At 38.7% G+C, this 25,573-nt stretch overlaps 2 protein-coding genes and 2 pseudogenes across 2 annotated transcripts in view; 3 read left to right on the top strand and 1 right to left on the bottom strand.

Annotated features, from left to right (window-relative positions):
* Positions 1-6,281, bottom strand: part of LOC131312325 (uncharacterized) — a 42,604-nt gene extending 36,323 nt beyond the window's left edge. The window contains exons 1-2 of the mRNA XM_058340007.1: positions 5,600-6,281; positions 5,059-5,508 (exon numbers count right to left, since the gene is read on the bottom strand). The gene's annotated coding sequence lies outside the window, so the exon portion shown is untranslated. The remainder of the gene's footprint in view (positions 1-5,058; positions 5,509-5,599) is intronic.
* Positions 6,282-10,112: 3,831 nt separating this feature from the next.
* LOC131317353 (uncharacterized) lies at positions 10,113-11,935 on the top strand. Its single transcript, XM_058346911.1, has 5 exons — positions 10,113-10,208; positions 10,290-10,352; positions 10,466-10,535; positions 10,678-11,035; positions 11,119-11,935. Exons 1-5 carry the CDS (start codon positions 10,113-10,115, stop codon positions 11,933-11,935), a joined length of 1,404 nt encoding a protein of 467 aa, XP_058202894.1.
* A 24-nt stretch (positions 11,936-11,959) lies between these two features.
* Positions 11,960-14,702, top strand: LOC131317352 (eukaryotic translation initiation factor 3 subunit B-like; annotated as a pseudogene).
* Positions 14,703-14,901: 199 nt separating this feature from the next.
* LOC131317351 (eukaryotic translation initiation factor 3 subunit B-like) lies at positions 14,902-18,754 on the top strand (annotated as a pseudogene).
* The last annotated feature ends 6,819 nt before the right edge of the window (positions 18,755-25,573 follow it).

The following is a 25,573-nucleotide window of genomic DNA, read 5'->3' as shown; positions in this document are numbered from 1 at the left end:
ATTTGAGTCATCATTATGACTAGTTTCTCCTTTTTCTAGAGAAATTAACCTTTTATTCATGTTACAAAGTTCTTGAGTAGTATTATTTTGAAAAGATTTTAACAACCTTATTTCTGTTTTTAAAATATTTATTTCTCCCCTAAGGTCAGGGATTGTAACAGGTTTATTGTTATCAATTTGCTCTAATCTGTCTAAAACATTTTTAGACTATAAGTGTCATTAGGGATTTGGGGTTTTTCCTCCTCTTCTTCTGTAGTAGAAGAAATACATGTCTCGATGATTTTTATTTTCAACTGAGGATCATCAATTTGATCTATTATATCCAATAAACCTTGTTGTTTATTAGTAAGAACATTAATACTGAGTCCATTCATTTCCACAATAGCCTTCCAATAATTATCGGAAGTTTAACATTCGAGGTTATTACATTTACAATGATTGTAAATTTTTTCTTCTTCTTTAGAACTAGAAGAAGTGCCATCTTCTTGGTCTTGATCAGATACTTCATTTACCTGATCTTCTGATCCTCCTTGTGATTCTGAATCACTAGAATCAATCATAAGTTTAAAGAGTTGTTTTAACCCTTCTTCTATTTGAAGCTCATTAAGCTTTTTCTTGGTTTTACACTTATTTGCGTAGTGCCCTATTTTGCCACACTTAAAACATTTTGCTGTGGTTTTCTTTTTAGATTTATTATGTTTTTTAGTAGCTGAGGTAGACTCTTTTGAACCAGATTGTTCAAACGTCTTCTTATTCTTTTGAGATTTCCTTTTGGAATATTGTTTAGTAGTAGTTTTATTACTACTCTTCTTTTTAGAGGATTTTGGGTATTTAGTTATATCATATACCCAAATTGGTCACAAAATTGACCCAATTCCTGTTTCCCAGTCAGATTCTGCTTTTTCAATTGATTGTGTAGTTTGATATCATTACACAAAGTTAATCCTTCCTGGATTATAATAGAAATTATTTGTCCATAAGTGTAATTATCATAATTAATAGTTAGACCATTATTTTGGTCTCTCAGCTTTTTCCTAATTTTCTCTGCAAAGAAATAAGGTAACCCATCAACAAATTTTGATTTCCAATGCTCACTATTAGCATCAGTTCTTTGCATCACTTTTGCTAGAAACACATCTTTATACCAACAAAAATGAGTTAACGTTGGACATTTTAAATTCTGAAGTAATTCCCTACTTCTTTCACGTTGGTTATCCCAGTTACCAACAAAGTGTAAAATTATTGATTGAACTAAAGTATATACAGCATCCTGTATCTGTTCACCCTTCTCATTAATTTTTACTGCATTTAAAATTTCTGATCGTTGGTTTGCAGATAGGACATTGTCCCACCAACCTTTGATCATGCCAGTAAAACCAACTGTTATCCAGCCAGCAACCTTTTTATCCTCATTTTTATTATTTACACAAATAGTACTATACATCATCACTTGATGTACTACACCAAAGATTTGGTATTCAGTCATACCATCTATGTTCCATTCATAGATAGTTCTTCCACCATAAGACATTTGTTTTTGAAAACCAAATTCCTCATACAACATATCTTGAGGAGTCGGTCTTGGATAGTAATATCTATCAGCTCCTGAATAAGGAAATTCCTTATTTCTAGGATATTGAATTTTATTGACAGTATCAGGCTGAGATTGGATAAAAGAATTTTCCAAATCTAGGATTTCCTGGTCATTCATCTCATCTGACTCTATAACATTCAATGAAAGACCTTGTAGTCTTTTTTGTAATTCTTTGACTAATTCAATATTTTTGTTTGGATTATTTAAATTAAATCCAGTTATAGGAACAGGTGGTCGAATATTTGAAGGAGAAATCTCTTCTTCTTTCACCATGTCCTTGTGTTCCAGATTCACAATTTGTTCACTTATTTGAGCTATTTGTCCTTCCATTCGGACTAATTGGTCTCCAACTGTGTTAAGAAATAAGTTGGTATAATTATTCTGCTTATGAATTTTACCATTCACATCCATATTTGTAGGTTTAACAAAAGCAACAGTCTCTAAAGAAGATTCAGATTCTGAACTCCCTTCTAAAGACAGAGGAGTTGTTGGAGGATAAAGTGCAGTAATTATTGTTCCAGTCATAGACCTCCAATTTCTATGATAATTCTGAATTACATTTATAGATTTATCCAATTCTGTATAATATTTCCCATAAAACCATTGAGTAAAACGGATAATATTCTTTGTGTATTCTATCCATTTATAGAATTCTTTTTTAAAATTATGTAATTGATTCTCATCATATTTTGAGAAATACCATTCCCTAAATTCTTTATATTTAGGTTGGTAAAATTCCTTATTAATCTTCTTTCTAATTTCAGGATCTATTATTGTGGTCATTAATAGTAAAATTCATTTCACTAGCAGTAGGTGATTCTACTGTATTTGGTGGATTATTATAAACACCATGAGGAATTTGATTCTGGGATATTCTTATTCCTGCCAAATTAATATCTTCTAATGGATTTTGTGATTCAGGAATTTCAGATGTTGAGTGTCTACTAGTAGTAGGAACACTAACCCTATAAGGTATTTGTGTTGCAGAAAAGCTATTCCTAGAACTTCTACTTCTAAGAAATCTTTCTGGTTGGGAATTCCTAAAATTTAAAGAGAGTTCCATCACTGTCTTGAACTATTTGTTCAATTTGATTAACTATGGGCCTGGGTGGAACCGCATTGTTTATCACCCAATTTTCTGGGAATGTAATTTCCTCCCAATTTATCAACCTATTGGTTGCAATATTCGATGTTAACATATTAGTTTCTACCAAGACAGTCTGGTCTACAGGCCTCAATTGACGAACCCTTGGATTCACAGTATTCATGATCTTATAGTAAATTCTATAAACTACTACTATTACTTCAGATCCAGGTAAGAAATCATAACCTCTAGTCCGAATCCTACAATTTAAAACCTCACCTAAGTTTCTATCTGTCAATGATAGGGTAAGATTTGGATAAGCATTAAAATAAACAGAACCATGACATAAACTGGTCTCTATTGCTCCCATTATTGAGGATCTCCAATTATTATACCTACCATCTCCAAGCATTACTTGAAGGCAAGTATCCATTCCTAGCAAAGTTAATGGTTTAAGAGCTATTTGCACTAAACCAATATGAACGTATTTATAATTTCGCATGTGAGCAATTAGATCACTACGATCCATAAGGTTTATTACCTTATCGTTAAGCTCTAAGCTTTCTGTTCTTTCCATGGTTTTTATTGCCATGCTACTTCAAAATTCAAACATACCATGCCCATATATAGTAGAAGGGCATACTGGAGGTATAGTCCAATGGTTCAATTGTTCTTGCACATTGGCATATTCCACTAATTCAGTGTTTTTAATTCTATCATTATCAGATCTAAATAATCTTCTCATTAAGATAAAATTGTGTTAGTGCTCATATAGATTATTCTTTCAAGATCCAATGACCCTTTGTACTGGTCAAACCTATGAGAGGTCTAACATTCTCAAATGGTTCAGTTTGGGGCATTTGACTTGCCCCACTACAATGCAAGAGCTTTGGGACGATTCGGTTACGCCGAATAGTACTCTTAGCCATTTGATTTATAGTTGGTTTTCGCAGAAGTATACGGCGATGAAGAAGAAGTCAGAGGATGTGCAGGGGAGAGCTTTGGAGCTTATTGAGATGTTGAAGAAAAAAGTGAAGGGTCAAGCTAGGGTTCAATCACTCATTGAGCTTAGAAAGATAGTCAATGCCCACGATTCGGTTAAGAAAACTGTGGCAGAGAGTGGTGGGATTGGGGTGATTTGTTCTTTGTTGGGTCTATTTACATTATCAAAGATCACTGCATATGGACTATGAATATACCAGCTCAGCTATTGTGGACTATGAAGAAATTTTGAAGATGAGATCCTTGGTTCAAGCTTGGCTTGAATATGTGATAGGAGATGGCTCAAATACACTTGAGGTATGGAATTACTAAACAAAAAAATTGGAACAAAAAAAACCCAAACATACTCTCTTTTTCTAAAAAATAAGTTTATTATTGTTCTCCCTTTTTAAAAAAAATGACCTCAATACCCCTCAAACCCTCGCACTGTTAAATAACCAAAACACCCCTACATTATACAAGGTGCCAAAAATATCCATATATTTAAACATAAAATATAGATGTGTGGTCATGTATGCTTAAAGTAGCCCCCTCAATAGAAGAGAAAAAATTTACTCCATTTGTTGGAGAACCTTATTTCTGCCAACATAAGACAAGTCAAGACATTTTGAAAAAACCACATGCTACTGGTCGAATTATGGAATAGCTACTCCAACCTTCTATGAAAGTCAAAACTCAACTTACAGGAAACATACCTGTTAAAAAAGAAAAACTTCCAGGGAAGCATTTCGAGCTTCCTGGTCAACCTTTAGGGCCGTAAAGCTCAATCTCAAACTCTCAATATGTCAATTTGTAAAGAAGATAATTAGGAAGAAGATAATTACCAAATTTCCCTTGACAATAATGTCCCACAACAGCAACATAACGTTAAAGAGTTTTTCTATTCCCTTTTAAATTCATTACATTAAAAGTGTATCTGAGTACGTTCCCCACCCACTACAATTTTTCTCAACACATCCCCAAAATACTGCAACTAAACAGATCCCCAGAATTCTTTGCTGGAAAATGTGTGATTTCATCATTTTTAGAAAGGATTTCCGAAAAGTGACTTCTGCATGTTGTGCAATCAAAATACAAGAAGAAAGAGGAGTATTAAAATATGAAAAGAAACGATTGCGATTTTCTCTTTTTCCCATGTTTTGACAAAGAGAAAAGTTTTTTGAAAAAATAGAGAAAAGTAAGGATTAAAGATATTTCAGTCAAAGCATGGACTGGAAACCGAAACCGAAATCAAAACCAAAACACAAACAAGAGAATCAAGTGTGTGGATTTATGTAAGTTTATCATTCACATGGCCATTCTTCACATTTACATATAATTTTCTATCATGCAAAAATTAACCAGGTAACAATGAGGGAAAGGAATGAGTACTTGTTACCATGTACGTGCAGTCAGTGCTGATGAACGGATCGTTAACAGCAACGAGTTCAAGCGTCATCGTTCTGGAGTCTGGAGAACCACCCTCGCCACCAAACGCCCAATCCTCCTGAACCCTAATCACTACATCAAGAAAACAAAATCAAATCCAAATCAGAAAACATCAAAATGTAAGTACGATCGGAAGATGAACGGATCGTTAACAACAACGAGCTCAAGTGTCATCGCTCTGGAGTCTGGAGAACCACCCTCACCACCAAACATCCAATCCTCCCAAACCCTAAAAACTACATCAAGAAAACAAAATCAAATCCAAATCAGAAAACATCAAAATATAAGTACGATCGGAAGATGAACAGATCGTTAACAGCAACAAGTTCAAGCGTCATTGCTCTGGAGTCAGGAGAACCACCCTCGCCACCAAACGCCCAATCCTCCCAAACCCTAATTACTACATCAAGAAAACAAAATCAAATCCACATCAGAAAACATCAAAACTTACAGTACGATTGGATGAAACAACTGTTTAGTGGATCATTTACCGTTGATTCTAATCTTGATTTTGGCCATCATCCTGACAGTGATGAGCTACCAGTTGAATCCATTTTTTTTTTCTGAGATAGTACGCAAGTGTGTTACTTAAACCAAAAGGGTGAAACATAGATGCATACATACATATGCATGTATATATAAGATGAGAGAGAGAGAGAGAGAGAGAGAGAGAGAGAGAGAAAGAGAGAGTTATCCTTAGGCTCAAGTCTCTGTCTCTGCCGCCGATGGCGCCGCCGCGGGAGGTGGCGATGCTGCTGAGGTAGTGAAACTCGGAGCTGTTATTATTCAGAGTACTCCGGAGGCGGCTGATCGTCTCTGCCTTCGGAAGCACGTGACCAACAACACGCAGCGCGTTCGCATTGCTGACGTCCGAGACGTTAGACTTTTGTCGACGTCAGGGGTGTTCGGTGGCGGCGGAGGTCTAGGAAGACGCTTGCTGATTGCAGTGACGGTGAGGACGGCGACGAGTTTGGAGGAGAGGGATTTTGGGGAGGAGGGGGATGGATGAAGGAGGAGATGTTGGCGGGGAAGAAGGTGGGGGAGGGTACGGAAGGGAAAAAGGGAGGGGTGGTGGGGGTATTAGTGGAAGAGAAAGGGTGGTTGCGGTGGAGGTTAAGGGGAGGTCCGGAGGAGGGGTTTGACGGGGTATTTTGAGAGAGAGGGAGAAGAGTAGATTTTAATTACAGGGGTTTGATGGGGGGTTTTAGAGAGAGAGAGAGAGAGAGCGGAGGGAAGGTTGAATAAAAGTTATCAAACAGTCAAAAATTAATTACGTCACGAGCTAATCAATATTGGCTTAAACCAAGTGACAGGAGTATCACTGGTAAAGATTTCGTTGACCAATAAAAGATTTCCGTTTGAACAGAAAAAAGATTTCATTGAGAATGACGTTACTTACGTACGTCCTGTATGTCTTATATCTAGGGGAAATTGCTGGACAGTGGACAAAAGGGCAAATATTGCCCAAGTGATGGACCAGTTCTTGCTAAATTCATCTGGACATGAGAAGGACAAAAATAATTTTCCATACATGGAGAGGTCAACCTAGAATGACTAATATGCCCCTGATGAAAGAAACCCTAATAAGTTTCCCCATTTTGAATCCCAGCCACTGTTCTCTCATTCCATCCTTCCCTTGTACGTTGCTGCTGAAGAGGAGAGAACGGCAGGGGAGGGTTCCGTTCCACCGAAGAAGACCGTTCTGCTGCAAGACCGTTCTCCCTCACCTCTTCTTCCTCTCTCACTTTATCTCTCTGTAGCAACAGTACTCTCTCCATTCCACCGCAGAGAAGCAATCTCTTCTCCTTGACCAAGGGACATCGTACACATCTAGTACGTATATGTTTTGGGTGTTTCAATTATTTTTGCAGTTTTCTCTCTTTTCTGTGGAACAACATAACAATTTCCATGCTCATTTGTCTGGTTAATTTGTCTGGTTAATTGCAACCATTTTTAAATTTTTACCCATGATAAAAATTCTGTTGATATTCGTCCGAGTAAAATTTACAAGGACCCAAGAAAAGATAGGGGATTGTTCCAGGTGGGTCAAACTGGCCCCCATGCCACAAAATAGAACTCAAAGACCATGTGGCCTAATTGAGAAAAGTGTACCATCAGAAGAGTCCTTAAAACCCCACAGGACCCCATCATATTTCTCCTAGCCATTATTGCTTATACTCCCTGAATCATGACACACACTTTGACATTTTCAATTTTCACTCTTCATTTCATACCCAAATTCTCTTCCATTAAACCAAAATTTTTTTTTTTCGGAAAGTGTCACGATACACGAACAAACTGCTCAAGACAAGTCTTTAAACAAGATAAACTCTAAAGCTGGCGGAATACAACCCATATGAAACAAGATTTCCCTGTTTACAACGACGCAACCAAAATGGCTTTGAGGAATTTCTCAAATTTCGAAATAGAGCCCAGCTCCAATTTCCAACAGCAAACTGATAGGATTAATGAAACAATTTCATTAGAAAGTAAAGTACAATTTCTTTAAGCGAAAAATGCCTCTCTGAAAGATAGACTGAGGAGGTACCTATTTTGTCATGCATAACATGTGCTCGATAAATTGTTGAAGAGAAAGAAATAACCTATATTTTAGACGTAGGATATTGTGGGTGTTTCATTCTCCTATCAGCAATGGGCAATGACCTATATTTTAGCTCACTGAATGATTGTCCCTTTACGAAGGTGTGTTGGTTTCACTACAAGAAAAATTGCATTGGGTGACGAATGAAAATCGTCGCAAATTGTATGTTTTTCGTCACAAATAATATAGGTGACGAAAAAAAATTTGTCGACTAAAGGTTGTCGAGGATTCCTACCTGGTGACAAAATCTATTTTTCGTCACCTATAGTGCCTTTTGGTGACGAAAAATTTCGTCACGGAAAAATGACTTGGTGACGAATTTTTTTCCGTCACCTATTGTGCTTTTTTGATGACAAAAAATTTCGTCACAAATTATTCCCTTTGGCTCGTCAAAGGTGACCCATCGGTGATGAAATTTTTCTTCGCGAAAGACATTCTTATATGTGAAAAAAATCTCACTTTCTTGCTCCTGCGGGGTTTCGAACCCGAGTCTCCTAAGTTTTGCATGCAAGCTTTAACCAACTACACCACACAAACTTTTCAGCAGATGTTTGAAATATCTAATATATAACACATACATTGAACATTAAAATATATTTTGAACGGCATTTTGAACTATTAAACATTAAAATTAGCAATTTTAATAAACATGAAAGTCGTAGCTCTTTATGTTATTGTTCAAACCCAATTTAAATTATCTCAATCGGAGTTCTGAGCAAAGAGTTATGCCCGAAATATATTTGGTGAGAAATCGTAATTCATAAATTTCGTCACCAAAGTATAAATTTTTCGTCACTGAAAACATAAAAAGAAGGCGAAAATATTTTTCGTCGCCAAATTGGTTCATTTGGCGACAAAATATTTTTTCCGTCACCGAATAGTTATCTTTGGCGACAAAAAATAATTTCGTCTCTTTTTTTACTCTTTTGGCGACGAAAATTTTATTTCATCGCCAAATAGGAGCCTTTGGTGACAAAAATATCTTTTTCGTCGCTAAATAGTTATAATTGGTGACAAAATAATTTCGTCAAGGAAGTTATCAAAACAGTGACGAATTTATTTTTTTGTCGTCAAATATACTCATTTAATGACGAAATTAAATTTTGTCGCCATTTTTTCGTTACTAAACATACTTTTTCTTGTAGTGTTTGTATGAAATATGGTTCTTGTTCAAGTTGTTAGCTTTTGGGATAAGTTTTCTCCTTTCTATAGTGATGTGAAAACAACGCAAGCAAACCATTTCGAGGGCCTTCACTCAAGTATTTTTTCCATTGACAATGTCCTAGCACCATAATTCGTTCCAACTAATGGAACAAATTAGGAACTTTCTAAGTCTAACAATGTGCAAGGCACAATAGTATGACTGCAACAGAAAAAAACAATGTGTTGTCATCCATAATTCGTTCTAACTCATGTAACATGTTTTTCCTGAAAATAAAACTGTTGCTCTTTAAGTTACCTAATGTTACTCCTTGTAAGAACTTTTGTTGCTATCTATGTAAGAATGTATGCCCTAGACTGTTAAGGGCAGTGACCTATATTTTAATGGTTGTCCCTTTACAAAGGTGTGTTGGTCAATCTGAATCCACAATTCCACGCACAAAACCCTCCCCCCTTTCTCTCTCTGTCTGTGTCATACTCTGTATACTCATAACTCCACAATCCACAGCATTGTTACAAACACAAATTCAAAAATTTGATCGATGAAGGCTTAAGGAGAGGAGTTGGCTGCAATGGACGATTTTTGTAGCTAATGACAGTTGAATTCACACCATTCTTACACACACAAATCCTGAATTTTGATCGATGAAGGCTTAAAGAGAGGAGTTGGCTGCAATGGACAATTTTTGTAGCTAACGGCAGTTGAATCCACACCATTCTTACACACACAAATGTAGAAGTTTGTAACTAATAGCAGAACCAGAATGTGGTATGTTTTTTTTTGTAGCTATTAACAGTTGAATTTGAACTAGTTGAACCTACTTTTGTTTGATAGCTACTAAATCTGTATTTGGCTATGAATCTGCACTTTCAGTTTAAGTTTTGTGTTATGCACTTTCAGTTTCATCTTTGATTTGCAATGATTGCTATAGTTTGCTGCACTTTGATTGATGCTCTTTACTGTACCAGTTTTTAGATGCAGCTTTGTTACCAATTTTGGAGTGTTGAAATCATTTCATTGCACAAACAAATGAAAGGTAGTGGTGAAATCATTTCATTGCAATTTAAGCCACAAATTTTATACACAGACACAACTTAGGACACAATCATTACTTCAATTTCAGCACTTCAAACATGGACACAACTTCATGGTAGATACTTTAGATTTCTAGCAGTTACACTCTTGTCAACCAAAAAATGATCAATAAGGTACTCATTTAGAGTGTTTCAAGAGGAAGAGGATGAGGAATGCATGGCTAGAGATGGATGGAGGGAGTTCACAGGAAGGGAGGGAAGTCACAGAAAGGGAGAGAGGGCAACGGATGGAGGCTGGTGGTGTACTCTTGCTGTTGTACTTTGTATTTTCTCGTTCTTGTTGTGATAGTCATGTAACGTGTTTTTTCCTGAAAATAAAATAGTTGCTCTTTAAGTCACCTAATGTTACTCCTTGTAAGAATTTTTGCTGCTCTCTATGTAAGAATGTATGCCCTAGACTGTTAAGGGCAGTTAATTCAATTTTAACTCACTGGTTGGTTGTCCCTTTACAAGGGTGTGTTGGTCTATATGAAATGTGGTTCTTATTTCTTAAGGGCAGTTAACTCACTGGTTTCTTAAACTCACTGGTTCTTGTTTCTATGAAATGTGGTTGTCCCTTTACATTTTAGGTAACATGTTTTTTCCTGGGAATAAAATAGTTGCTCTTTAAGTCACCTAATGTTACTCCTTGTAAGAACTTTTGATGCTCTCTATTGAAGAATGTATGCCCTAGACTGTTAAGAATGTATGCTCTATATTTTGTCTTTTTAGGTATGGAGAATAGGGAAAATAAAACATTGACAAGTTTTTGCTATTGGGGCGGAGAACGGAAGGTAAATGCCAATGGCACCTTCTTGTACAACGGTGGGATGTGTGTAGCAGTTCTACTTGAGGAAGGAAGTCAACTGAATGAGTTACGTGAGAAGGTTTGTGTTGCCCTTCACATTAATTTCGAAGGTAAAATGTTTTTCTACAACACAAAGAGGGACAAGACGAAGTATGTAACATTGAATGACGACAATGGTGTTGCAATGTTGTTCCACTTGAACGAAGATGATGTCGACTTATTTGTAGAAGATTTAGGCCAGAATAATGACCCTATCCACAATACCGCTTACAATTCAACAAGGTTAGATGGGATGTTTCATTTTAATTTACAGTTATTATTTATCTGTGTGCATTTGAATAACCATATATATTTTATTTTGTTAGGGAATCGATGGTCACTGACAATAGTAGCTCGCCTGGAGGAATACTGGCAATACCTTCTCCCAGTCAGGTGACCAATAGTTGTAGCCAAGAGATGGGGTTGGTGCCATACTTGCCGGACAATGCAAATGAGATTTTAACTGGGAAGGGTCAACTATTTGAAAGCCCCGACCTTTTCAAGCAATCAGTGTTACTATTTGCTGCATCCAACAAGTTCAGCTTCACTTATTTGGATAATAGTAGAGCCTACTATCGATTGGTATGTAAAGTACCAGGGTGTCCTTGGAAGCTAACTGCAAAATGTGAAGGTTCAAGTGATTTGGTTCGTGTCATCATGTTAAGGAATGAGCACCTACACAATGCAGAAGATGCTAGTAATTATAAGTTGACCTTTCGCAGTAAACAAGTGGGGTTGCTTTTCAAAAACCGAATTGTGGACAAGCCTGAGTATTTGCCGAGGGATATTTGCAAGGACTTTGAGCATGTGTTCCAATGTCGTCTGAATTACAGTCAAGGTTGGAGGGCAAAAGAAAAGGCTAAGGAAGCCATCACAGGACCTCCTTCGATGACTTTCCACCTAGTCCCATGGATGTGTTGGCGGCTTGTTGAAGCCATACCAAACACTAGGGCAATATGGACGTCAACAAATGAAGCCAAGTTCAAGCAACTTTTTGTTTCTTATGGTTGCTCCATTGCAGCATTCCGATCAGGTTATCTAAGGCCAGTTTTGAAATTGGATGCATGTTTCTTGACCGGATACTATCGGGGCCACGTTCTATCGGCTAGTGCACATGATGCGGACGATGGGTTGTACCCCTAGCATATGCCATTGTGTCTAGTGAGAATGATGAAGATTGGTTATGGTTCTTGGTTAATCTTAAGGAAGTTCTTAGAGGATGTCAAGTCGTCTTGGTCACCGACACAACCGTAGCACATGCCAATCCGCAATACCGGATGATAGGTACACTCACACAAATGTCAAACTCTTTTTCCTTATCCTTACTAACTACTCTTACTTTGTTTCATTGGATATTATACTAACTTTGCAATACCCGGATGATAGGTACACTCACACAATTATTTTTTTGGGTTTTGGCCTTCACAATTTACTTCGACTAAGAAATTTAGTTGCGAAATTATCATAATTTCCGTTGATGGAGCTTATGTGTCCTTTGGAGTTCATTTGGATCAGCGGACCAAAGAGTAATACATGTACCCTGTGCACTGATATGTTCCATTGGATATTTTTGATAAATTTCTTTGGTCCCGATAGAATCCTGCCTCACCTCCCAATTATTTGAGTGAATTCATGTGCGCCTAATTGAAATCTGGTCTTCATCCTATTTTCTCCCCATGTGTGTAGCCATTATTATCGCGTTCAACTGGAAGCATATCGATATTTTAGGGTGCTTGCACACACTTATTTATGCTTTTGTGCTTTGATGTAGAAATTAAATTAACATGCTTATACGGATGTGTCCGTGCAGGTGCATTTTGCGGATACTAATAAAGATGGCTGCAGATAATAAGGTAAGATTCATAAGACTGGTTGTAGCAGTTTCTTGTTCATAACTTTCTATTATAGCCAATGTAACTAATAAAGCCTTTGAATTGTCAAGTTTCTTTGCTCCATAGGGTTTGTTTGTTCATATCCTAGTTTAGTCCATTTTTTGATTGGGTAAGATGTTGTTGGTGTTTTTTCTAGTTGGTTAATTGGAATGGAGCATGTATCCTACGAACAAAAATGCTAAGCTAACGGTTTTTTGTAGAATGTATTTCTAGTTTTCTGTTTTTAACTCTTCTTTGTATGCTTGTATGGCTTTACAGGAAAATTTGCAGCACTGGTTGATTGATGAGAAGGCTAGAGATCAGTTTGTTATTCGTTCAGGTTCAAACACTGAAGTTTTGTGGAATGATGCAAGACATTTGAAGCCTGATCCTATCTACAAACGCCAAGTGAGTTGCTATCATCCTAGTGTTGTCTTATTATCTCGGACTTCATGAAATCTTAATGATCCACCGTGTCTCCTAGAAAACAAGTTCATCCCACAGTTAGACGAATTGGTTGGCTGCCCTAACCATTGTTTTCCTTGTTGTAAATCTTGTTTTTTGGTTATAAACAGTGATATCGTGCATCCTTTCTTGGCTGTTTTCGACGGAAACTTTTGTGCAATGGTCCCCTCTAGGAACTTAATTGGCTACAGTTCATATACAGGGAGCTGCTGTTTGGGCCGGTGCTAGCTTCAACTGGCTTATGCGTTATTCTCATTCCCAGGTTAATTTCCATAATTGTTTTAGTATTCTATACTCTGCCTTTTATATTCTAGGTTTTGGATTGATGCGTAGCTTTTGTGTTATTGAGTGTAGGTAAAGTTAATAGATTTCTCTCCTGGTGAGAGATTTTTGGTGACTTACAGCAGCCATGAACCAAGCAATCCTCGTGATACTCATGTAAGATTTTTTTATCCTCCACTACTATTCTTTTTTTAATTTTTACAAAGAATTGTTTCCGTGAGGCACCCCTAATGTGAGTTCAAATTCTAGAGGCTGGTTATAAATATCTACGATATGAGAACTGGAAATGTGATGAGAGATTTCAAGGGAAGTGCAAATCAGTTTGCAATTGGAGGTGCAGTAAGCAAGCGGCGTTTCCTGGTCGTTTTTCAGGTGCATTCAAAATATCATAGATTTGTATGGATGCTTTGTGGCTATTGTTATTCATACTTGTCTCATGTATGAGTATCACTGTCATTTGCAGAAGGGGTTGGGGAAAAGATGATAAGTATTTTGCCCGAATTGGTAAAAGTGTTATCTCTGTCTATGAAACATACACCTTTACTCTTATTGACAAGAAATCCAAAAAGGTTGAAAACGTTATGGACATTAGTTGGTCGCCTATTGTTCCCAATCTTGCTCTCTTTGTTCCTCAACTTGGCGGAGGAAACCAACCTGCAAGGGTGAGTCGAGTTGTTCCATTTACATATTCCCTTCTTATTTTATTTCTTTCTTTGAAAAGTGGAAGTTTATTAACTTGGCATGCTTTTCTCAGGTGAGTCTCATGAAAACCCCTACCAAAGAGGAGTTGAGGCAGAAGAATCTTTTTCAGTGTTAGTGATTGCAAAATGTATTGGCAAAGCAGTGGAGAGTACCTTTCTGTGAAGGTTTACCGGTATACAAAATCTAAGAAGAGCACATACACTGCCGTTGAGCTTTTCCGCATCAATGAACGAGACATACCCATTGAGGTTTTGGAGCTAGAGAACAAAAATGACAAGATTATTGCATTTGCTTGGGAACCGAAGGGCCACAGATTCGCTGTCATTCACGCCGACAGCCCTAAGCCTGACATTAGTTTCTATTCCATGCGTAGCACTCATAAATCTGGCCGGGTTTCAAAGCTGACTACTCTGAAGGGAAAGCAGGCTAATGCTCTGTATTGGTCGCCAGCTGGATGTTTCATCTTACTTGCAGGGTTGAAGGGCTTCAATGGACAGTTGGAGTTCTACAATGTCGATGAGCTTGAAACCATGGCAACACCTGAGCATTTCATGGCAATGGATATTGAATGGGATCCAATTGGAAGGTAATTTGTAGGAAGAATTTGGTTAGAATTATGTTCGAACTAGTGGAAGAACGGATGGTACTCGTACTAACTACTCACAATCCACCATTTTCTCTTAAACTTGCCCACACTTGTGTTTCTCCCCTTGTATACTGGCCTGCATAATGTATTTCGAGTTTTCTATTTCTAACTCTTGTTTGTATGCTTGTATGGCTTTTCAATAAAATCTGCAGCAGTGGCTTACTGATGAGAAGGCTAGAGAGCAGTTTGTTATTCATTATGGTTCAGACACTGAAGTTTTGTGGAATGATGCAAGACACTTGAAGCCTGATCCTGTCTACAAACGCCAACTGAGTTGAATCACTTAGTTTTGTCTTCTTATCTATACTGGTGAGAGATTTTTTGTGACTTACAGCAGCCATGAACCAAGCAATCTTCGTGATACTCGTGTAAGATTTTTTTATCCTCCACTACTATTCTTTTTTTAATTTTTACAAAGAATTGTTTTCGTGAGGCACCCCTAATGTGAGTTCATATTCTACAGGGTGGTTATAAATATCTTCGATGTGAGAACTGGAAATGTTATGAGAGATTTCAAGGGAAGTGCAGATGAGTTTACAGTTGGAGGTGCAGTAAGCGGCGTTTCCTGGACGATTTTCAGGTGCATTCCAAATTTCATTGATTTGTATGGATGCTTTGTGGCTATTGTTATTCATACTTGTCTCATGTATGAGTATCACTGTCATTTGCAGATGGGGAAGGCGGAAAAGACGATAAGTATTTTGCCCGAATTGGTAAAAGTGTTATCTCTGTATATGCAACAGACACCTTTACTCTTATTGACAAGAAATCCATAAAGGTTGAAAACGTTATGGACATTAGTTGGTCGCTTACTGTTCCAATTCTTGCATTCTTTGTTCCTAAACTTGGAGGAGGAAACCAACTTGCAAGGGTGAGTCGAGCCGTTTCATTCCCATATTCCCTTCTTCTTGTTTTTTTCTTTCTTTGAATACTGGAAGTTTATTAACTTGGCATGGTTTTCTTAGGTGAGTGTCCTTCAAATCCCTGGCAAAGAGGAGTTGAGGAAGAAGAATATTTTCAGTGTTAGTCATTGCAAAATGTATTGGCAAAGCAGTGGAGAGTACCTTGCTGTGAAGGTTGACCGGTATACAACAACTAAGAAGAGCACATACACTGGCTTTGAGCTTTTCAGCATCAAGGAACAGGACATGCCCATTGAGGTTTTGGAGCTAAAGCAAAAAAAATGACAAGATTATTGCATTTGCTTGGGAACCAAAGGTCCACAGATTCGCTGTCATTCACGGCGACAGCCGTAAGCCTGACATTAGTTTCTACTCCATGCGTAGCACTTATAATTGTGGCCAGGTTTCAAAGCTGACTCCTCTTAGTGGAAAGGAGGCTAATGGTCTGTACCGGTCACCAGCTGGACGTTTCATCTTACTTGCAGTGTTGAAGGGCTTCAATGGACAGTTAGAGTTCTACAATGTCGATGAGCTTGAAACCATGACAACACCTGAGCATTTCATGGCAACGAATATGGAATGGGATCAAACTGAAAGGTAATTTCTAGGAACAATTTGGTTACGATTGTGTTGGAGGTGATGAAAGTCAATTGGCAAGTTCGGGCTTGGTCAAAAACTTGCCTATGATTTGAAGTGAAAAGAAGCTTATCGGTTCCCTGCCCTAGTATGTCCTTAGCTTTCAATAAACAGTTCTCTTGAATTTGCAAAGAATCCTTGCTTTATTTTTTGACGCACATGTGGAGATAGAATATTTGTTTTATTTCTAAAATAAATTCATCTAATTGTCTTTTTTAAGGGCATCTCCTTGTGATTTCAGGTGTGTTGCAACTTCAGTTGCTTCGGTTCACGAGATGGAAAATGGTTTCAACATCTGGTTTTTTAATGGAAAGCTTCTATATCGCATACTAAAGGATCACTTCTTTCAAGTAAGATTTCAAGCTTTTGGGGGGGAAAAAAAGTGATCTTCTTGTGCAACATTTATCCTTTGGGGTTGTAGATAGAGTAATTAGTAATACATGACTGCCTTCGATTTCCCTAGGATATTGCTTTACCATATTTACTGATATGGCTTTGCAAGCTGATTTGATAGGTTTGATCATGCAGCCAACCCCAATGTTTGTGCTGGCTTTGGTTGAATTACTTTCTTCTCACATTGATCAGTAGCGAAAGAAACATTCTTTCATGTCATGGTTTCATTTAATTGTTGCATGTGCTGCTGCTTGTAATGACATATTAATTGTGAAAATCAATTGGTCCTGGATGTCTTCATGACCCTGTAGATTTACCTTAGGTAAAAATGGATCTCATTATATAATGGACGAAAACAAAACGATCACTGACGTGGTTACGTCATCAGTTTGGTATTTTTGAAAATTGGGGAACTTGGATTTTGGCTGGAGGTCATGGGGGAGACAGTTTGTGCATACAGTTTTCTTCTCTTAGCAAGGACAATGGGAATTTGAATCCTCATGCTTTAGGAAATGGAGAAAGAAATGGTGTGGACACCATTGAATAGGTAAGTCAATTGGTTCATTTGTTTGAGAGATTTTAGATGTCAAGTTCACTTTTCATTTTTCGTAGTTTGCTTTGGTTTCTTTTATCATTGGCCTTATTACTCAAAAGTACAGATTGACACCATTGAATGTAATTCCCGAAGCTGTGGATGGAAAATCGAGTGCCACATTGACTTTCATAGACAATCAGTCATTACTTCAATTTTTTTTATACTTTGAGTGCAGAGTGCATCTGGTCCATTTCCCCTTCTCCTTTGTCTCCCATCGGCATGGGAGCGAGGTCAAGGATGGACTAGCAAAACACTCTTCTATCTCCTCTTTTTCTCCATATCTACTTCTTCTCCTAATCTTTTACGGACACCACCATACCTACATTGCCCAAACTGCAACATTGACTGTTGAGTTCGTTTTACAGATTTTCGGATTTGGAATTAATTGGGTGTATGGAAAATTTCCTTTTGTGTTGTATTGTTTCTGTCTTGGCTCTGCGTTTGTTTGCGAAATTCGCATGATTTTCTCTTTTTCATGTCCATCATTATATTTTTTTTTCCCGGTCAAACGGAAATTCATGTTCATCATTATATGCACGTTAGATGTCTGATATAATATCCTCATGTATGATTTTCGCTTCGTGCTTTGTATTTCTATTCCAACATACTGGTATGAAGGGTAAACAATTGAAAACCCCCATCACTATTTCATCTATTGGACCCGATTTCATGTTTATTCACTATAAATTAACACGTTTTTCAACATTAGAAATGGAATTCAGTTATAGGTTGCAAAATATGTTACAAGCAACTCTTTTTTTCATCTATTCCTTCCTCCATCTTTCCTTCGCACACACACGGTGAAGAAATTGTATTTATTACATGAAACGAGACTTTACGAGGATTACAAGAGACTTTATTTCTCTCTGCATATCAATATCATTGCAGTTCCTGTGCCGTCCAAGGCCACCATTCTTCTTGAGCCCAGAGAAGGAGGAGGAGATTGCCAAGAACTTGAAGAACCACAGCAACAAGTATGAAGCGGAGGACGTGTCGCTGCTGTTGAGCGAGCAGGACCGTGAGAAGTGGAAGATGTTGAAGGAAGAATGGGAGAGATGGGTTTTGGAATGGAAGCGATTACACGAAGAAGAGAAATCAGATAGGCAGTGGCTTAGGGATGGAGAAGCCCGTGACGAAGAAGAGGAATTTGAGGCAAAGGAAGTCGAGGTTGAAGAGTTTCTTGATGTGTCGGAGGAGGTTCTATTCGACTTTGGGCAGGAGTGAGCTGATAGATGATACACTCCCTAACATAGTTTGCAGAGCAACACTCTCCGGCTTACACTTTTTTTTAAACCATGAAATTGTGTTTTGAGGAATTTTGTTCATTCACCGAGATCATAAATATGTGGTGTTTGTTATCTGGTGTGTTGAAAGCATTATACTGGAGCAACTTTTTCAGTTTCTGGATCCTGGATTGTTGGATACGCTATTCTTAGTTAAATTGTTATATTTAGCTGGTTAAACCCAACTTTTAACTTTTTCGTTTTCTTACCCGTGACACTTGCTCTGTCACTCCACATATGTGGCTCCTTTTATGAAATTAAATTGCCCATTCTAGTAATTATGTTGCCCTGTCTATGAAAATATGTAACACCATATACACGACAAGCAGGCCAGTGAATTGTCATTTCAGCTTCTTGTTTTCTTTCTTACCCGTGACACTTGCTCTGTTAGTCTACATATGTGGTAAATTGTTTGGAAATTAAATTGCCTCTTCTGGAAAATATGTTGCCCTCTGTATGAATTTCAGGTGAAGTTGTTTATATGTGGCTATCTACATTATTATATTGACTTGTCATCACAATCCCCAGATTCTTCATGAAGGCAGCTCATGTTCGCCTTTCCACCTATCCTGCAAAGTCTGCTGTATGCGGTGGTGGGTTTTTGGAGCCGATTACGCTGCCGGCGGTCGAAGGAAAAGATGGCGAAGTTGGCACGGAGTTCATTTCTAGACCCAGATTTCTCCTTCGATTTTTTCCAAACGTGCAGTGTTCTTCATAATAGTTTTTTCTTTAGGTTTTGTTAGTTGGAGTTTCATGTTGGTATTCCTGTGATGAAGGATTTAAATTAGCATAACAAGTTTAAATTACAATATACAAGCATGACTATATCTATATTCCTTACAGCATGTGCTCCACTGCAAAGCCATGAGTGTTTCTGCCGCAATTGTTGGTCTGGTAGTAACACCTATAATAGTTATATAGAAGGCTTCTGCAACTACCAAAAAAGGACGTAATGCCATTAAAAAAAAAACGTAAAGACATTCCTTCAATCGAAGCTGGAACTCTTCGCCGAAGGCCTTCAATCTTCATATGAACACAAATTTAAAGTCTAAACATTTGAAAAGGAGAACTGGGTTTTCTACTGCGTTGTCACTTTGAACCAGACATTTAATTGAACTTTCAAGTTAAGACAACAACTATTATATTGAGAACCACGATGGTTAAAACAACAAGGTACAACAACTTAACATAACCTACAATCATAACTTAACATAACCTACAATCATAACTAGACATGACTCTTTCAATTTTCAACCTAAGATAGCACTTGGGTGATGAACAAGTCGTACCGCGTGTGACTAACAACAACATCGAACCCATTGCCATCATGCCAATTAGGCTCCACTTCAAACTTGTAGCTCTTATAGGGGATCAAAACATCTCCATGGAATTCGCCGCGCATGGAGTGAACGTTGGTAAATAGCGTCTCACCTGAAGGACCAAATTTCCTGTGGCAGTTTTCAATGTGAGGTGCCCCTACAAGCACAACAATGTCTGGGTCGTGAACAATTACAAATGCACGAACTGTGCGAATGATTTCCTCTTCTGTACTCCCATAACATTCCCATATCATTATTTGCATACTTGGATCGTTTGGAATGTCAGGCAAGTTGTGATCTTGTCCCCACTGCACCATCGAGCGGATATCAGCATCGGCTTGCTCCTTTGATTTTCGAGTCTCCATTTTCATTGTATGCCACCTGGCTCCGTTCCATTCCGGGGAAATTTGTAGAACCATGTAAAGCTCATTGAAAGTGTAATTCAAGGTAATAAGGTGGGCATGATTGCACCCTGGAAATACGTCAAACTCTAACGGCGCACTTGTAGCAATGTCGTGTTGGAGGATTGGAGGATTTCCTTGTCTAGGCATTGCTTTGTTTGATGAGTTATGAGAAGGTGTGATGAATTTATAGGTGAAGAAAATTGTCTGCTTGCTTTTAAGAAATTAAGTTGCCCCGTTTATGCAAATACATGCCCCTTTTATGAAATAAAGCTGCCCCATCTGTCAAATAAAGTTGCCCCAACTGGAAAATATGTGGGCCACGTGTACGAAAATAACTTAACACAATATACACCACAAGGGGGGCCAGTGAATAATGTGGGTAAAGAAAAGGGCTATGGACTTCTCAACCAGGTGGTATTGTCATTTATAGAAGACATACGGCCACATAATTAATTTGTATTTTGTAATAATTCAAACGTTCCTTTTCACAACAAGGGGGGCCCGTCAAAGTTGCTATGTCAATTCACTTAAGTGGCTCTGTCTTTTGAATAACGTTGCCCATACAGGGCAAGAACTTGCCCTGTATATGACCATGAGTTACAGCATAATCACGACAAGGGGGGGCAGTAAAAGGTCCTTTCCTTTCCCCTTTTCTGAATTAGGGCCATGACAATTGCTCTGCAATTTGGTGTGTTCAAGGTCTGCAATTTATGAGAAATAAGGTCGGTGGCAGCTATTCAATAGGTCTCAGAGAATCTGACTACAACTCTCTTATCGAGCCCAGTGAATGGTCATTTCAGCTTATTGCTTTCTCACCCGTGACCCTTGCTCTGTCTGTCCACATATGTGGCTCCTCTTATGAGATTAAGTGGCCCTGTCAGGAAATTATGTTGCCCTGTACATGAAAATTAGTTACACCATATAGACGACAAGGATGGGCCAGTGAATGGTCATGTCAGCTTATTGCTTTCTTTCTCACCCGTGACCCTTGCTCTGTCACTCGGCATATGTGACTCCTCTTATGAGATTACGTGGCCCTGTCAGGAAATTATGTTGCCATGTGCATGAAAATTAGTTACACCATATAGACGACAAGGGTGGGCCAGTGAATGGCCATGTCAACTTATTGCTTTATCACCCGTGACCCTTGCTCTGTCACTTCGCATATGTGGCTCGTTTTATGAGATTAAGGTCGGTGGCAGCTATTCAATAGGTCTCAGAGAATCTTACTACAAGTCTCTTATTGGGACCAGTGAATGGTCAAATCACCATTATGTTTTCTTACCCATGACACTTGCTCTGTCACTCCACATATAGGGCTCCTTTTATGAAATAAAGTTTCCCTATCAAGAAAATATATTGCCTTTTGTATGAAAAAAAGTTACACCACATACACGACAAGGGGGCCCATTGAATGGTCATATCCCCTTTATATTTTCTTACCCGTGTCCCTCGCCCCGTCGATCCACATATGTGGCTTTTTTATGAGATTAAGTTCCCCCTTTTCTGATATGAAGATGCCCCTTTTATGAAATTTTATTGCCCTATTTGTGAAATTAAGTTGCCCTGTCAGATAAATATGTTGCCTCTTGTCAGGAAAAAAAGTTACACCATATACACGACAAGGGGGCCCATTGAATGGTCATATCCCCTTTCTGATTTCTTAACCGTGTCCCTCGCTCTGTCGATCCACATATGTGGCTTTTTTATGAGATTAAGTTCCCCCTTTTATGATATGAAGATGCCCCTTTTATGAAATTATAAAGCTCTTTTTATGAAATTACGTTGCCCTGTCAGGTAAATATGTTGCCTCTTGTCAGCAAAAAAAGTTAGGGAACCGGATGTTTGGATGGTGGTTGAAAGGTGTGCTTAAATGTTGTAAGGTGATTTGGGAGTGTTGTGAATGTGCTACAAGTGGTTCGAAGTGGATCCGGTATATGAAGGAACAAAGCCAAAATCGGCCCAGTCACTACCTGTAGCCCAAAAACGTGCTACCTGTAGCCGAGGATCAGAACCTATGCATTTTCGAAAATTTGGTACTACTACCCGTAGCCCAAAAACGTGCTACCTGTAGCCGAGGATCAGAACCTATGCATTTTGGAAAATTTGGTAGTACTACTCGTAGCCCAAAAATGTGCTACCCGTAGCTGCTGGAAAAGTTTAAAAAAAAAAAAAAACTACCCACGATCCAGCCCCACTATTAACCCAAAACCCTTATTTCTTTTTTTTTTTTCCTGTTTCACCCGATGGAACCCCAAATGATCTCTTTGCTCTCTCTCATCTAAAAATCCTCCAAATCTCACCCCAAACCCCATCAATCTGGAAGCCCTACTCCAAATCAGCAAGTTCCAAACATTAATTGCAAGGATTCGAGTTGGGCTTTCTCAAATCAGTCCGAAATTCTCTCTCTCTCTCTCTCCCAACAAGGTAAACTATAACCTCTCTCCATAAATTTTGAAACCCAAACCCCCAGTGTTGGAATTTCGTGGTTTTGGGTTGTGTTTCATTTTGTGTGATTTCTATAGTTGAGGCAATCATGGGCAAGAAACGTGGGTATCACAAGAGTTACCGAGGGGATGGCAGCCGGCCAATGATTCTCAAACCAGCAACGGGTGAGGTTGAGGAACGGGAGGAACGGGCAGTGGAGGGAAAGAAGAAACAGAAATTAGATGAGGCCGAGAGTGCTAAGCGCGACTGGGTGAAATCAGTGAAGAAGAAGGGGGTAACTTGTGAGCGATGGGTTCGTAAAGCCGATATGACTGGCTACCCATTCATTGAGGTAATTAAAGCTCAAGGCCTTCACTTTTTCTTTAAACCTATTGCTGGCTTTCGTGATGGTGTAGTTCGAAATTTTTACGCAAATATGGTGGTCAATAGGGAATCAAAGCACATTACCTCTACTATTGGTTCAAAAACAATAGTCGTGAACCCTGTTGCAATAGCCACTTATATGGGCAGCGAGTACCAACGCCCACCCTCCGAAGATGTCACATACCCAAGTCAGGCATGGTTTCACCCTCTTGAGGAAATTAGAGATGCACTCATTGATAAACCTAACTCCTACAAAAATGATAAGTTTGTTTCCGGTAAATTAAGACCTGCATTTCGCTTAATTAACAAGCTTGTGCACTTCAACCTCAACCCTCACGGCTCGGAACCAACTCCCTCGCTTAATGATGGAACTCTGTTGTTTGTGTTTAGCCGGTCGGAGGAGAAAGTAGATTGGGCAGCTCAGATTTGGGACGTCATGACTGATTTTAAGGACAAGGGACCGTCAAATGCCAATATTCCGTTTCCGGCCATGATAACTAAGATGTGTGAGAAAGCTGGAGTGAAAGAAGAGAAGGGGGATAATATGGGTTATCACGGGTGCTTTAAAGCCATTTCCAAGGTCACGGAGAGAAAAAGTTCCAAAATGTCCCGTCCTTCTTTGAAAGCTGGACCATCTCGACCCAAGGCAAAGAAGGGCGCTGAGCGAAAAGAGCAATGGAATGAAATAATAGTGAGCAACTGTGAGGCTATTCGGGCAGCTCAAGTTCGGATTGAGGCAGACCTTCGGCGGAGAAAGAGGAAAGAGGGGAAATTCATGAGGTATCTCAAGTACTGTGCTGCCAAGCTTGGGGTGTTCACCAATGAGCCATATGTCCCAACTGCGGAGGATGAGCAGCCAACCACTTCGGAGGAAGATGAGGAAGCCGCTGGGTCGACTGAGCCTCTAAGGGATGATAGAAGGAAAGAGAAAGGGTTCGAGTGGCCTCGGAAGAGGAGGATGATGAGGAGAGTGAGAGTGAGTAGATGAGGGGGAGGTGGTAGTCGTAGTAATATATTAGGACTTAACTTAGTAGTTTATTTTATTTCTTTCTTTGTAGCTTTGCTGTTAATGTTTGGTTCAGCTAGCGTGCGGCAATTTGACTCTGGTATTTTGCTCGGGATGGTGTTGGCCAAGGGTAGTTAAACCAAGCTTTATTATGGCAACCACCCTCGCTCTATCGATCCACATATGTGGCTTTGTTATGAGATTAAGTTCCCCCTTTTATGATATGGAGATGCCCCTTTTATGAAATTATAAAGCTCCTTTAATGAAATAAAGTTGCCCTGTCAGGTAAATATGTTGCCTCTTGTCAGGAAAAAATTTACACCACATACACGACAAGGGGGCCCATTGAATGATCATATCCCCTTTATGTTTTCTTAACCGTGTCCCTCGCTCTATCGATCCACATATGTGCCTTGGTTATGAGATTAAGTTCCCCCTTTTATGATATGGAAATGCCCCTTTTATGAAATTATAAAGCTCCTTTTATGAAATAAAGTTGCCCTGTCAGGTACATAAGTTGCCTCTTGTCAGGAAAAAATTTACACCACATACACGACAAGGGGGCCCATTGAATGATCGTATCCCCTTTATGTTTTCTTAACCCTGTCCCTCACTCTATCGATCCACATATGTGGCTTTGTTATGAGATTAAGTTCCCCCTTTTATGATATGGAGATACCCTTTTTATGAAATTATAAAGCTCCTTTAATGAAATAAAATTGCCCTATCAGGTAAATATGTTGCCTCTTGTCAGGAAACAATTTACACCATATACACGACAAGGGGGCCCATTGAATGGTCATATCCCCTTTATGTTTTCTTAACCGTGTCCCTCACTCTATCGATCCACATATGTGGCTTTGTTATGAGATTAAGTTCCCCCTTTTATGATATGGAGATGCCCCTTTTATGAAATTATAAAGCTGCTTTAAAGAAATAAAATTGCCCTGTCAGGTAAATATGTTGCCTCTTGTCAGGAAAAACTTTACACCACATACACGACAAGGGGGCCCATTGAATGGTCATATCCCCTTTATGTTTTCTTAACCGTATCCCTCACTCTATCGATCCACATATGTGGCTTGGTTATGAGATTAAGTTCCCCCTTTTATGATATGGAGATGCCCCTTTTATGAAATTATAAAGCTCCTTTTATGAAATAAAGTTGCCCTGTCAGGTAAATATGTTGCCTCTTGTCAGGAAAAAATTTACACCATATACACGACAAGGGGGCCCATTGAATGGTCATATCCCCTTTATGTTTTCTTAACCGTGTCCCTCACTCTATCGATCCACATATGTGGCTTGGTTATGAGATTAAGTTCCCCCATTTATGATATGGAGATGCCCCTTTTATGAAATTATAAAGCTCCTTTTATGAAATAAAGTTGCCCTGTCAGGTAAATATGTTGCCTCTTGTCAGGAAAAAATTTACACCATATACACGACAAGGGGGCCCATTGAAT

Source organism: Rhododendron vialii, chromosome 2a, assembly GCF_030253575.1.
Source record: "Rhododendron vialii isolate Sample 1 chromosome 2a, ASM3025357v1".
Classification (NCBI taxonomy): domain Eukaryota; kingdom Viridiplantae; phylum Streptophyta; class Magnoliopsida; order Ericales; family Ericaceae; genus Rhododendron; species Rhododendron vialii.
This window is presented reverse-complemented; position numbering and strand designations above follow the sequence as displayed.